Source organism: Pinus tabuliformis, chromosome 6 (assembly GCF_031772625.1).
Source record: "Pinus tabuliformis cultivar Carrire ecotype Pingquan chromosome 6, CPIR1, whole genome shotgun sequence".
Classification (NCBI taxonomy): Eukaryota; Viridiplantae; Streptophyta; class Pinopsida; order Pinales; family Pinaceae; genus Pinus; species Pinus tabuliformis.
Window position 1 is genome coordinate 369,048,305 of NC_142292.1, and position 15,936 is coordinate 369,064,240.

Sequence of the window (15,936 nt, forward strand, 5' to 3'; positions counted from 1 at the left end):
GATCTGAGCGTTGTCGTGTCAATCTGCGCGACAACATTTTTTGGCGCCGTTGCCGGGGATAGAGTTTTTTCTTTCCTTGGTTCTTTCATCTCAAGCTTTTCCTTGCTTTATTTCTTGTTCAAGTGGCGACTCCACTTCATATATTATCTTCAAGAGTGTACACTAGAAGACATCCAAGCAGTCTGTGCAACCCTACTCCTGATCCTGAAAAGGTCCTCACGGTACGATTACACAAACTCGCCTCTCGTACACTTCTTGAAAACCTTGGACAAGAAACCCTCCCTGATATTCATTTGTTATTTAAAGCGCAAGCTAGACACAACATCATGGATATGTATGCCCCTTGTGATTTTTCTAATATTCCAGGATATCCCAACGATATTCCATCTGTTGGGATCGATAAATTGCCTAATTTTCAAGGGAATAATGCGATTAGTGCTAACTCTCATTTGCGAGATTTTAGCATATGGATGGCTAAATACGCAAGATCTGCTGATTTTGATCATGAGGATGTCAGAATGACTCTTTTCATCTTAACTCTAGGAGGCGATGCTTATGATTGGTTTGCAGAAAAACCTTAGAATTCATTTAACTCTTTACAGTCAATCATTAATGCATTTAAAGAAAAATATGGAGATAAGAGAGAAGGAAGACACCTAGTAAAAGCTCTTATCCTAATAAAAAAGAGAGAGGATGAAAATGTTGAAGAATTTAATAAAAGGTTTAACGGAATTGTTAGAGAATTACCTCAAGATTATAAACCTACAGATAAAACTCTCCAAGATTTTTATATTGATGCCTTTAGTCCTGAACCATCTTATGAATTAAGGCGTGCTAAACTTAATGATTATAGAGATTGCCAATCCTTAGCTATAGAGCTTGAAAAGGACAAGGCCGCATTTGGAAAGTCTGAGATCCCAGGTTTCGATAGGGCTGCTACGAAACTAAAAGAACCTAAGGGAAAAGCAGCCCAAGAACCTGAAAGTGAGCTTGTTCTAAAATTGCTTCAAAAAATTGAAACTATGGAAATTAATCATAATAAGGAGATAACCACTTTGCAGAATAGGATGATTCAAATGGAAAGATCGCAAACGCAAAATTTTCAACCTCGAAACAATAATAATAGAAATAACAATTGGCAAAGAAAGGGTCAAACTAGTGAGCAGAGACCTCCTAATCCGCTGACTAACTTGGTTGATAATGCTCCTCCTTATTGTCGGGTTTGTGATGCTCTTCATGAAGAGGCCACTTGTCCCATTGTTAGAAGAATTTTAGATAGTGGAATGTTTGGAACAGGCGATCAAATAAATGTAGTAGGCAGCAAGTTTCCTTTGTCTTTGGATGATTGGATAGAGGTTAAGGAAAGGAGTTGTGATGTTGAGAATCTTTCATCAGCTTTTAGTATAAATAACCTTGAAAACGAAGATGATATTTTGGCTAGGTTATATGGTGAAAAACCCTCTCCTGAACAAATCTTGGAAATTGCTAGAGATAAGGGTTTGACCTATCAGAGAAAGGATAAAGATCAAAGCGGGAATCAAATACCCCTTCGAACTTTTAACCCTGGTGTAAACTCTGGAATAGATGTCGATTTGGGAAATTGGTATAACAATGCTAAAATCTGGGTTCCTGTCTCCGAGATTGCTAAAATCCCTTCCCAAAGAGACAAGTTACTAAAAGCGATTCAAGGTCCTCAAGTCAATACTTCTCAACAGAAGACTCGGGAAGTTGGCTATCATGATGCTCCCATATATCTGCAAAGCTTAGATGCTAATAACAAAGATCACCAGCCTTTTTTCATCACCTTATTAGTTAATGGGTATAAATTGAATAATTGCATGTTAGATTCTGGTGCATCCGCTTGTGTAATGACTAAAAGGGTCATGGAGCAACTTAACTTAAGAGTTTCTAGACCCTATTATAACATATGCGCCATGGATTCTAAGAAAATCGAAGTACATGGTTTAATCAAAGATTTGCAAGTTCATCTTTCAGTTTACCCAGACATCATGGTTGTCATGGATATTGTTGTTGTGGATGTGCCTGATGCCTGGGGTATGCTGTTGTCTAGAAAGTGGGCCTCTGATCTAGGAGGAAGCATTCAAATGAATTGGTCATATGCCATGATTCCTTCTCCTAGTGGTGATGGTTTTGTAAGACTAAATAGAGAGCCCGAAAGAAAGTTTCATGTTGAAGATCCTAGGAGACCTCATAACGAAATAATTAAAGAGCAATCTGACATTGGGAACTACGCCATCATGTCTAATTTTATAATTCCTCCCGATGATAAGATTAAGGGTCTCAAGGATAAAGTTTGGTATATGTACTTTGATGGTGCATCATCTAGGGCTGGTAAAGGTGCGGGAATAGTGCTTAAATCTCCCCTTGGTCACATTTTCAAGTTTGCCTGTCGATTAGAATTTGAGGCAACCAACAATGTCGCTGAATATGAGGCTATATTGTTGGGTCTTGAATTGGCCAAGTCCTTGAGGGTTAGATTGCTTAGCATTAAAGGAGATTCTGATTTAGTTATCATGCATCTTAAGAATAAATTCACATGCAGAAATCAAAGATTAGGAAACTACAGAAATGCTGTGTGGGATACTATGGGGCATTTTGATGCCCTTGACCTCGAAGCAATTCCGAGAGAGCAAAATAGTTTGGCAGATGAACTTGCTATAGCTGCTACTACTTTCCAGTTGTCTGATAAATTAAATAACGATAAGATTAAAATGGAAGTAATATTCAGACCATCTGTGCCAGACAACTCAGAGCATTGGCAAGTTTTTAATGATGAAAAACAAGTCATTCATTTCCTTAATAGCTTGGATGAGTTTGAAGATTTCCGGATAGTTTCTGAGGAGGATGGATCTTTAGATCATGAACATATCATAAATCCTACTCCTAGAAATGTGGTTGCCTTAGAGCAACATTTTGATCGGCATGATGCCACAAAGCTGAGAGAAGAAAACAAGATGGACCCAAGCGAGTACCTCGAAATTAACATTGGTACTTCTGAAAACCCGAAAATGGTTAAAATTGGTAGAGGTACTAGTTTGGAAGAAAGGAAAAAGTTAACTGATTTACTTCGTGAATATCGAGATGTTTTAGCTTTTTCCTATGATGAATTAAAGGGCTATAGGGAAGATGTTATGGAGCATACTATTCCTTTAAAAGACGAAAATGCTAAACCCTTTCGGCAGAAACTTAGACAAATCAATCCTAAATTGGCCCCCTTGGTCCAGAAAGAACTTGCAAAGATGCTTGCAGCAGGGATCATCACTCAAACTAGGCATTCGACATGGTGTTCGAATTTGGTGATTGTTAGGAAAAAGAACGGTACAATAAGACTTTGTGTCGACTTCAGAAACCTTAATCTGGCATGCAAAAAGGATAATTACCCTTTGCCAAACATGGAAACTTTGTTGCAAAGAGTAACCGGCTCTGGAATGATGTCGCTGCTAGATGGTTTTTCTGGGTATAATCAAGTTTGGGTTAAGAAGGAAGATCGACATAAAACCACATTCACAACACCATGGGGTACTTTTGAATACATTAGAATGCCGTTTGGATTAACAAACGCTGGGGCTACTTTCCAAAGGGCTATGGATTATGCCTTCAAAGGGTTAATCGGGAAAATTATCGAAATTTACCAAGATGATCTTACTGTTTTTTCTAAAGATGGTATCAGTCATATAGATCATCTTAGGCAAGTTTTCGATAGATGTAGAGAATATGGAATTTCTTTGAATCCGGCTAAGTCTGTTTTTGGGGTAACGGAAGGGAAATTACTCGGTCATATCATTTCTAAGGAAGGAATCAAGATCGATCCTGAAAGAATCGAAGCAATCCAAAAGATTCCTCTCCCGCATAATCTTAAGTCCCTTCAGTCTTTCCTTGGAAAGATAAATTTTATTAGAAGATTCATCCCAAATTACGCAGAAATAGCCAAGCCTATTCAAAGTCTTCTGAAGAAAGATGCGAAATTTGTCTGGCAAGAAGATGGCAAAAAGGCTTTCCAAGAAATCAAGTCTGCTATTGCAAAAGCTCCTGTCCTGGTTAGTCCTGATTACTCCAAGGATTTCATGATTTTTTCTTTCGCTTCTGAAGATAGCATTGCCGGTGTCCTGCTTCAAAAGAATAAAGATGGTCACGAGCAGCCTATTGCTTTCATGAGTAGAGCACTTCAAAACTCCGAATTGAAGTACAATACCATGGAAAAGCAGGCTTATGCCCTGGTCAAGTCTCTTAAGCATTTTAAAACTTATGTGGGTTATTCTAAGATCATTGCTTTCGTCCCACATTCTGCTGTTAAGGACATATTAACTCAAACCGATTGCTTAGGGACTCGTGCTAGGTGGGTTACTAAGATACAGGAGTATGATTTGGAAATCAGACCCACCAAGCTGATCAAAGGCCAAGGTTTAGCTCAGATGTTAACTGAAAGTAATGAAAAGACTCTTGGATTGTTCTGTCTTAGCGATCTATCTTCGCCAGAATTGAAAAGATTAGCAGAGCATGAATGGTATAAGGACATAGTTTATTACTTAACCAATATAGCATGTCCTAACCATTTAGTTGCTCATAAGAGAAGAGCTCTTAGACTAAAAGCCACTAAGTATTGCCTTATGAAGGATGGCCTTGGATGGAGAAATCCTGAAGGCTTAGTGCTTAGGTGTGTTGATGATGTTGAGTCCAAGAAATTAATCTCCGAGTTTCATTCAGGATTTTGTGGTGGTCATTATGCCGCTAGAACTACCGCCCACAAAATCCTGAGAGCTGGCTATTATTGGCCTTCGATTTTTTCTGATGTGCACAAGTTTGTTAGAGCGTGTCAAGCCTGTCAACTATTCACTGGGAAACAGAAGCTTGCTGCCCTTCCTCTACAACCTGTCATTGTAGAGGCACCTTTTCAGCATTGGGGTCTGGACTTCATAGGGAAGTTCCATGAAAATTCTAGCAATGGCTACTCATGGATTTTGACTGCTACGGATTATTTTACTAAATGGGTTGAAGCCATTCCTGCTAAGAATGCCACTGAAAAGGTTATTATGGATTTCATTGAAAATAACATCATTACTAGATTTGGTGTCCCTGCTAAGATCACTACCGACAATGCCAAGGCTTTTAGTTCCTTAGAGTTTTCATCTTTTTGTTTCAAGTATGGCATTGTCTTATCTCATTCCTCAAATTACTATCCTCAAGGTAATGGTTTGGCTGAATCAAGTAACAAAAATCTCATAACCATTATCAAGAAGATAGTATGAGATAACAAGAAATCATGGGACAACAAAATCAAATATGCTTTATGGGCAGATAGAATCACTAAGAATAAGGCTACTGGTAAATCTCCCTTTGAGTTAGTTTATGGCTTGGATGTTACTTTACCTGTGCACCTGAAGTTGCCAGCTTATCAGCTTCTCCAGAATTTTTCTACTAATAAAGATGTTGTTCAGAATAGAATAGATCAGATTGTCGAGTTAGATGAAGCTCGTCGGACAGCTTTTGAGGCTATATGTAAAAATCAATCTAACATTAAGAAAAGCTTTGATAAATGCTCTCGATCTAGATCTTTGCAGGTTGGAGATATGGTTTTACTTTGGGATCGCAAGAATGAAAAACCGGGAAAACATAAGAAGTTTGACAGTTTGTGGCTGGGACCATACATCATTAGAGATATAGCTGGGCCAAACTCATTCTACTTGAGCAGATTGGATGGCGAACCACTTGATCTACCAGCGAACGGCCAAATGCTCAAGCTGTTCTTCAGAGATGATATCTGATGCCATGGGGCATTTTCTGTATTGTATTTCTATCCCTACTCCTTGTCTTTTCAGCATTTCATTTCTGTTTTTAGGATTAGATTTACTTTTCATGTTATTAGTTAGTCAATAAATGAAGAGCTTTTATCTTCCCTGTGCTTAATGTATATGATGATTTTGGAATGGACGCTACTTATTTTTATCTGTGTGTTGTATGGATGCAGATTCTGGATTCTCACATTCCTACAGAGCAGCAACGTGTCCCCAAGTAGAGCCAGATGTTGACCACTACTGGTCAACTACCCATCCAGTACACCCCCTTTTCTTGGCAGAAAGGGGTAGCACCTGATCAACATGTCCGTACCATCCTGCAGTCATCAGCAGCTTGATCATTTTAATTGTAAACCCTATCTGCATGTATGAATTGTAAATAATCTTAGTAGATATGAGTCGTGTATGTAAATTGCCTCGGTGGACCTAACTTTCTAATGATAATCTACGCCCCGGAAGGTTTTCGTCTCACCGATCCATGATCGGCAGAGTTTTCCTTCAGCCTGACCCCAAAGCCGGGATTGATTTTGTCATTCGAATTTTAGGAGAATCCTAGTGTGTTAATCTGCTAGATTATAGTTGTGTCGCAGAACTGGGTGGTTATTGAGGGTCTATGATAAAGGGGTTTTCCCCCTTAAGATGTAAATTGTAAAAGTCATGATGTAAAGTGTCTTGAGGGTTGGAAAATGTTGTAAATCCCCTCATGAGTCCTAAGTCCTAGGTCCTAGGGAATTTTTTCCAAAGGCTAAGTTCGAGGATCCATTTAGAAAATGAATTAAAAGTTAAAAAAATAAATAAATAAATAACAAAATAAAATAAAAAAATAAAAAATTATAAAATAAAGCAAAAACCCTAAAATAATAATATTTTGAGTGAATGCATGTAAAATATCATTTTTTAATAAATCGACGGATGAGATTAAGAGATTTCTTGATTCTCATCAACGGTCGAGATCATTTCGACATGGATCACTTGAACTAGCCGTTGGGATCATTTCCTTTAAATAGGGTGCTAGGGGTCATTTCAGATCATTCGATCTGTGAGTCTTGTGCTGAAGAAGCTCTCTTGTAATCTGTTTTCTGGTTAATAAAAGAAGATTTTGGGGTTCAAATGTTGCTGGTGTTACTCTTTGGAAGTGCTGTGAGATGTTTAATTTTCTGCATATGTTATTTTTCAGACATTAATAATAGCTTGTTTTTTTTAGAGTATTGTGAGCACAGGTATCTTGTTCACTTGCTAGGGTTTGAGTGGTGTTAGGGTTTCTGGAGTAATGGCAAGTATCTCCATTACTTTTTGAGATCTAGCAGCATTCTTGCTCTCTTTACTGATGGTTGCTTTAAGCTGTGCAGAAAACCCTTACTAAAGAAGATTGGTGGGCGTTTGGGGAAGTTCTAGGCTGAACCAGCCAACTCCTACAGGCTTTTCCTTGCAGAGCCCAGCTGATTTTGCCCTGGGTTAATCAATTAAATTTACTTTTCTAGGGTTGCATGAGAGATTTTTTTGAGCCTTTTCACAGCAAATTTGAAGTTTCTGATATTTTGAAAATATTTCTGTTATTATGGCTAAATCTGGCTGTTAAGGGGCCAAAATCTGTAAATTAATCAAGCTGATCTAGGGTTTCAAATTTTTGCTTATACAGTTTTCATTAGGGTTTTGTTTTCTTGCAATTGCAGGTATAAGGTTTTTCTTCAGGGGTTTACCAAATATAAATTTGTGAGGAGCTTCACTGTTTTCTGGGCAGTCGGCTTGCCTGTTCACGCATATTATTACCCTGTGCTCGCTGCTCTTCAATGCAGTCTCACTTCTATTTACCTCAGCGGCCTGCCATTTTCCCACACCCATCTGGAAGCAAAATCGTTTAAGGCATCTCTGAGATTGGGCGAGAATCGCATTGTTCTGTTATGGGTATCAGCTGTTCGTCGATATCATCTTGCATGTCCATTTCAGACGTCACGGGGCTGCACATCCATCTGCGCATTTCTTTTTAAAAACCTCGTACTCCCTCACCATTACCTGCGAAGATTCATTCCTGTGTTGACTGCCTTATTTCAGTTAGCGTCGGCATATTTTCAGATGCGATAACAGGAAAAGGAAAGAGTGGCTTTGAACGAGACAGCGTGGATGAAACACGCGGACGGGTCAAGCGATTCATGAGTTTTGGTGAGGTAACAGAACCGATCGTTCCATTTACAAGCGCCCAAATTTCTGGATGTGCGATAGATATACATCGAATTTGTCAGATTGAACCAAAACGGTGGAAGACCCTGTCATGATTAACGCAGCCTGAAAGTCTTATCAAGTGTCGGCTGGGAAAGAAGCTGTGGCCCCTTGCTGCTGTCGGATACCTGTAAAACAGCGAGAGGAGAGTGAGTTTCATTTTGCCCATACGTTTTCCGCGTCGACTGCTATCGAATCGTCCAAACCCGCTGGCGTTCTCCCTTACTGTTCCGCGTAGGGTTTCGGGTCAGTTCTCCTGTTGTTTATGCATATGCATTGTGGCAAACGCGATCAGGTAATTTTAAATGTTTGACGCCTTTTTAATTATTTCTTTATTTTGCTTAAGGATATGGCTGTAGGTTCGTTTTTCTAATTTGAAATTTAGATTTAGCTATAGTTTTGTTAAATACAAACTCATAACATATATTGACTTTTTATATTTTTTTTTAGGATTTAAAATTTTAGTTTTAGATTTTATTCTAAAGTTTTGTTTAAAATAAAAAAATAATTTTTAGAATAGGTTAGATAGGATTTTTTAGGGTTTGCATTTAGTTGGAAATTTTAGCTTTAAAATTTTTGCTTGAAAATATTGTGGAAATTTTATTTTTGCCAGATTCAGTTGTTTTTCTCAGGAAATTATCATGTTATATTTTTATGCTGAGGTTTAATTTTTCAAGTCTGAATGTAACATCTGGTTAATGATTCATGATTTGCGTGGTTGTTAAAAGCATTCATCTTTTCAAAATTCTCAGTTACTGGATACCGTTATTGAGCTGTGGAACGTTGTTGTTTTAACTGATATCTTGCGTCGTTCTAGTCATTTGATGATAAATGATTGCTGTTCATGGTTTGTATTTCTATATCATCTAGCAAGTAATCATTTAAACATAAATCTTGTAAGGCACTGGTCATTTAACTTCACAAAATCATTATCGTGTCTCGTGTCTCCCAGCCCAACTATTTGGCAGTTGGTCTTCATCATCTCATAGGGTCTACCCCCCTTAGCCGCGGGAGACAGGCTTAAACGGAGGGATCGGGGATCAGGGTGACAGCCCCCGATCTGAGCGTTGTCGTGTCAATCTGCGCGACAACAAGACCATTTCCATATCTAGCAGCGGGAGCATTCCTCTTTTTTTTGTTGTTGAACCTGTTGTTCCTTTGATTGCCATTGCCTTTGTAGTTGTTTTTGTTGTCATCATCTTTTGGAGTATCCTTTTTGTGAGGACACTCTCTAGCAAAGTGGCCAAACCTGTTGCAATTGAAGCATCTTTATTTTCTTCCTTCTTTGAATCCCTGCTAGAATCTTTGACCTTGTCTTCTTAGACCAACATTGTTCTTACTTTTAGCATGAGTGGAAAGGGCGGTAGGATTATTTCCATTTGAGGGCTTGTCTCTTTCCATCATCCTTATTTCTTCTTGAGTGCATCTAGCCAATAATTCATCAAATCTCGGAGTCCTCTTTATGTGCTTGCTTGAGAGGAGCAAGTATTATGATTTATTAATTGATGTTGGCATTTGGGCTAAAAGTTTTTAAGGATGAATAGTCTAATTATTTAAGAGATTTAGATCTAATTTCGACCATTAATCTAAGTGGGTTAGGTTTTAATCCTAGCCCTCTATCACTTTGGAGATTAGTGTTTTGGTTCAATAAGAAATTATAAAGAGAATCTAAGGGAGAGGATAAAGACACACATAATTATTTTGAGGAAGCAATGTTCTCATAAGTGAAAGGCTCGAGTGACTGAGAAGAAAGAGAAAAGTGTGCAGCAGGTTTTTTGGAAGGGGAATTTGTCTGAGGGTTGAGAATCTTGAAGGGGGCCCAGACTTGGAGGAGAGAGGGCGAAAATCCTAAGCAGGCCGAAATTATGAGAGAGGGTAAAAAATCCAGCTGTTGGGCCAAGACATGGAGGCTGGATTTTCTTGAGTAGGCCAAGAATTGCAGTGTGCACATTGTCTGGCTAGGAGGGATGAGTTTTTGCAGGTACAGGCTGAGATCTGTCAGGGAAAATTCTTTTTCTGTAGAAGCCATCTTTCAGGGCCGAATTCTTCCTTGGGCTGAAAATCTTAGGGTGAAATTCCAGGTTCTAATATTTTGTGTAATTTCTCTGTGGGTCTAGGCCTTAAAATTTTCCATATTTAATAGAAAGTGAAGGGAGATTTATTGGGTAGAATTTCTGCTGTCTTGTGGTGATTCCTTGTTTAATTTTCCGCTACATATTTTCATTTCTGAAGTTGAGAACAACAGCGTATTTATTTTCACAGTTTCAGAATTAATTTGAGTATAAATTATTTTCTGGGTAATAAAATAATTTGAGAAAAAAAAACAGATTTGGTGTTAAATTTCAACAAGTTCAGACAAATATGCTTTTAATCCATACACAATTTCTTATGCCTCTTCTGATCTTTTATACTTCATTGATCCTATTCTTGTAGTTCACGTTACTCTTAAATTGTTATTATCAATTTCATTATGACCCATGTAAAAATATGAAAATGATATTTTGGTAATAGCACAACTTCATTACTAATGTTTGTGGAGGTTAGTCAGACATTATCTTTTGCGTTTTCTAATGTTAAGCGAGCCTTACATTTACTGTTGGTTTGCAGGTATTTGTAGTTCGGCAAGACTTGAAAATGGGTGCTGGAAAAATCGCCTCACAATGTGCACGTAAGGTTTTCATGCTTTTATAGTTGTCCTGGAGTTATTATGACATTATGATTACTATTTTTTTATAGTTTCCATGGTGTTTATTATGACATACTTATCTTACATTCTGATAAAACTTTATTTTTTGTGGAGATGCATGGTAATTAAGGATCCATTATGTCTATTTTTATTGTGTACATTTTCACGAATAGGGAAAATTATTCACTGTTGGCCATTGGAGTATACTGCAAGCTTCGTTGAGATCTAAGTTTATTTTCCTAATTATGGATCTTTGAGACTTACAATTTCTTTGACTGTGATTTGCAACATAGGCTTTTTATACAAGACCTTTTATAGATCTTCTCTGCCTCTTGCTTCTTTTGGTTTCTGTTGTGAAATCTTTTCGCAATTATACTTTCCTATGTTTAATTTGTATCTCTTCAGTCCACCTGCAATTTCGTTTTCTGACAGACGCTATGCATGCTGAACTTATTGTTTTGTGGATAATTTATTGTTGATTGTTTGAAATAACAGATGCAGCTACGGGCATTTATGGAGCACTGATCACGAGGTTGTGCTCTCTCTTATTAATTTCCCTTTTCTTGTTCTTTTTCATATGCATAATGATAAAAAGGAAAAGTAAGAATTGATTGCGTAGTTACAAGGGCATGAGATGGATGAAGATACGTCAACCAAACAAATATGGAATATTGTGCAGACATAGTAAAATATTGGGAATATTGAAAATGACAGAACTACAATGAACTGAATACCAATTTGGACCTTACCCAAAAATTGAAATGCTGAGATTGAACTTTGTCTTAAGAGATATAGATATAGAGGTGAAGGTTTGTTACTTCAAAAGGTTTTGTTTGAAGGTAGAATTGAGAGTTACAATATATGCCCTATAGAAAGCATAGGAAACAAGCTGAAGAATGCAACAGAAAAAAACATCCTATGCAAATTTATGAAGAGGAGGAAAATCAGGTGTCTAACAAATTCTCTGGGATAAATTTAGTTAAATGAAATAAAATGTTAAAAAACAATCATTAACATGCATCTATTTGGTGTTTATTTATCGTTGACTAGGAATGCTAATCCAATGTTACATTTAACATTATTGGCAATGCTAATTTTAGATAACAATGGTATGTTCTATGCTTTAGCACAATTTACTTCAATGTTCCTTATCAACGCAAAGACAATTTCCAATTATTTCCAGTAGCAATCACATTGATAGTTAATGCAGATAGAACATAAAACATGTCCAGAAGACAAACTAAGACAAGAGGACACAAGATTTGGTGGATGCCAGGGAAAAACCCCAATGTGGGGAAGACCCTCTGATCAAATCTTCTTATTATTATTCAATATTTCAGCAGAGAGATAGTATATAGATCAAATTTACTTGCCCATAGAAAACATAGGAAACAAGTTGAAAAATGTAACGTAAAAAAAGAAGTCAAAACAACTGTCAAAATCAACAGTCAACAATAGTCAACTGCAGCCCTAACCAGAAAGCCAATGCTGGTCAAATCAGCAACAAAACTTCCTGCAAGCAGATTGGTCAACAACAGTTCAATTCGGCCTTCAAGAAGGGTCAAAGTCAACCCAAAACAGTCCACCCAGCCTCAGTCAAACTCGGTCAAACTTCAGTCAATGCTGCAGTCAAACAGTCCTGCGGTCAACGCAGGTCAAACTGCCCCAAATACCTCAGTTTTTGTGCCAGAGAATGCGGCCTCAAGAAATCGGAAATCTGCCCAAAAAAACACAGTCAAAGATGGTCAAACAACCCCTGGTCAATGCTGGTCTGTTCTCTGAAATTTCGGCCTGTACTTGTCCCTGAAATTTTCGTCCTTCTATGCCACACGTGGGAGAGAGAGAGAGGCTGCCCAAGCTGTACGAACCAATCAAGAGAAGAGAGAGAAGAATGATGTGTTTTTGATGATGTCCAAATGAGGAGAGAGGTTACTCCTATTTATACAATTCGTTGAGGGTGAGGAGACATATCCATTGGGCTTCTTGAGCCTACATTTGACTGAGGCCGACCTTGACAATTTGTGCATGAGGGAGAATAAATTCAAAATTCCACTTCTGCTTGTTAGAATGAGATGATATTTATGTCAAAATTGGACCTCTCGAAAAGAGGAATCCGATGCAATATTCATCTCCATCATATGAGCTGTCACAAGGTGGAATTTGGCCCTACTTTCCAATTTTAACACTCCCTCTCAACTAGGGAGAATTCCACCTTCCAATCCATCTGACATCATCATACCATCTTGTCATCATGTACCATCTCTGTCATCATTGCTCTGCTGAACCATGGAGTAATAATGAAGAAGTGATCGAGAGTGAGTCACAAGACCTTCCCACTATCCATTGACGAAAGTTAGTCCTTGATTCCAGATCAAGTTGTTGAACACCATGCATCCTAAACATAGGGAGAATGACAGTACACGATGCATCCATCGGTAATGCTATGGTCCCTAACCACTTTTCCCAACTCATTGGCCAGATGAGAGATACTTCCCATGAGTCTCAGACTCCATGGGTAGGATGTGCTGGGGCATCGACAGGAGAAGGTGAACCCCTCATCCTACTCATATGCTATAATAGAAGGTGAACCACTCATCCTATGCATATGACAATCGTAGGGGACGGTGAACCACTCACCCTACATACATGTGTTCGCAATCGTAGGGGAAGGTGAACCATTCACCTTACACACATGTCAGCCATCATGGGGTATCACAGGGGAAGGTGAACCACTCACCCTGTATCTAACACACCACTAGGGGAAGGTGAACCACTCACCCTATGGTCGCTCATAGCTCCAAGAAGTACCCCAAGCCCCTAGGAGCTCCCAGAGCTCAGTGTCCAACTCATACAGGACCCTCATAGGAGGGTCTTTCCACGACTCCAAGTCTCTCTCGGAAGGTTAAGAATTTGACCTTCCCCAAGGGCTTCGTGAGAATGTTTGTGACCTACTCATCCGTCTTGATGTGTTGGAGCCTTATTGCTCCCCGTTGTACCATATCCCGGATAAAGTGGTACTTGATATCAATGTGCTTGGAGTGGTCGTGGAACACAGGATTCTCTGATAGGCGAATCCCACTCTCGTTGTCGTAGAAGATCACGGTGGTATCTAGCACATGCTCAAATCGCTGACTGAAGAGCTTTCTCAACCAAACAACTTCACAACAGGCCATACTCGCAACAATGGATTCAGCCTCAATAGTGCTTAAAGCAACCAATTTCTGCTTTTTGCTCATCCAAGATATTGAAGCAGACCCCAAAGAGAAGCAACACCCAGACGTGCTTTTACAATCCACCATCCTACCAGCCCAGTTTGCATCTGAATATCCATGTAGCCTCAAGTTCCCGACAGTGTATCTTAGTCCATAGTGGATTGTGCCCTGGAGATATCTCAAGAGATTCTTAGCAGCAATCCAATGAATGTGATGAGGCTCGACCATAAATTGACTCAACGTGTTCACAACGAAGCATATGTCAGGACGGGAGTTGACCAAGAACATTAGGGCCCCCATAAGTTGATACTCGGATGGGTTCGCTAATCTGGGCCCAACGACACTTCCACATAGCTTCTTGAAGTTGAGTTCCATCAGAGTAGACACGGACTTGCAATCCACCATCCCACATATCTCAAGAAACTTCACATTGTATTTTCCTTGAGAAAGGAAAATCTCACCTGGCTTTTGCCAGACCTCCAGTCCTAGGAAGTAGTGCATCGGTCCTAGGTCCTTCATTTCGAATTCGGAAGCCAACTCCCTCTTGCATTGATGAATGAGAGTGTCATCACCTGTTAGAAAGAGATCATCCACATAAAGGACCAAAATGAGAGGCTTGTCCTTTTCAACCTTGAAGTATAGGTTTTGGTCAACATCGCTCCTTGTAAATCCCAACTTCATAGCATAGCTATCAATCCTCTCATACCAAGCCCTGGGGGCTTGCTTCAACCTATAGAGGGTTTTCGTCAACCTGCATATATGTGTCTTACGATCTTGAACTTTGAACCCATCGAGTTGTTTTACATAGACTTCCTCTTTAAGCAAGCCATGCAAGAAGGCAATTTTGACATCCATTTGGTGCAGGTTGCATCCTTCCGAGGTAGCAAGGGCTATGATCTAATGGTGTATATCAGGCAACTGGTGCAAATATCTCATCGTAGTCTAGTCCTTCCTTTTGAGAGGCGCCTCGAGCAACGAATCTGGTCTTGAACTTTTCAGCACTCCCATCAGCTCCATGTTTGATCTTGCAGAGCCATTTTGAAGTGACCACTGACTTGTCCTTGGGTCTAGGAACCACATCCCAGACATCATTCGTCATGATTGACTCATATTCCTCGTTCATCGCATCCTTCCAAACTTGGTGTTTCACGTTTTCTTCGAATGTACAATGGTACTCATGGCAGCTAAGTACCCTTGGTACCTGTTCGGCTTCTTGCTTTCACGAAATGTCGCCCTCAGTGCAATGTCTCTCAACACCTTCAAGAGTATCTTTGAGCCATAATGGTGTTTTTCTTGAAATAGAGGGCTCACTAGGAGGTGGATCAACGGGATCCATCGGACCCTCCACATCGGGCAGCGGGTCATCAGTCAGCGGTTCATCCTGCTTTCCTACATCATCATCATTGTCCTTCCTAGGGATAGGAAGATGTTAATTTTTGGGCAACAATGGTATGTTCTATGCTTTAGAGCAATTTTACTTCAATTTCTTTATGAGCCCAATATCGATTTTAGTTTAGCAATCACATCAACATGATAGTAAAATGTAGATAGAACATAAACAATAAGAGTAGAAGACAAGCCAACACAAGAGGGCACGAGATGTGGCACCAACCAGGGACAAACCCCAATGTGGGGAAACCCTTGATCAAATCTTCTTCTAGTCTTCAATAGTTCAGTAGAGAGAATACAATTTACAATTTCTGATAATTTATAATAGTAGCAAAAGAGCCTTTACCAGAAAAGTCAACATTGGTCAACAAGAAAGAATTGATTTCCAAAACAGCTCGGTCAAACCCAGTTAACTCGGCCTCCAACAGTCCTCTGAATCAGCCCAAAAACAGTCCTCAAAATCACAGTCAAACTTGGTCAACGCAAAAGTCAATTCTTTGCAGTCAATGCTGGTCAAACAATACGGAATGCCTCGATTTTTGTGCCCAGAAATGCGGCCTGCCTAGACAGAGATTTCCCTCACAAAAACACAGTCAAACAGGGCAATGCTGGTCCAAAC

At 39.2% G+C, this 15,936-nt stretch overlaps 1 protein-coding gene across 10 annotated transcripts in view; it reads left to right on the top strand.

The window, feature by feature from the left end:
* The window catches only part of LOC149258830 (Peptidyl-tRNA hydrolase II (PTH2) family protein), a 401,298-nt gene that overhangs the window by 60,285 nt on the left and 325,077 nt on the right, over positions 1–15,936 (top strand). For all 10 annotated transcript variants that reach the window (XR_016256989.1, XR_016256990.1, XM_089416420.1 and 7 more), the window contains exons 3-4: positions 10,638–10,698; positions 11,212–11,248. Coding sequence is in view for 8 of the 10 variants with exons in the window: in XM_089416420.1 (XP_089272546.1) it covers positions 10,638–10,698; positions 11,212–11,248 (98 nt within the window). In the remaining 2 variants the exon portion in view is untranslated. The remainder of the gene's footprint in view (positions 1–10,637; positions 10,699–11,211; positions 11,249–15,936) is intronic.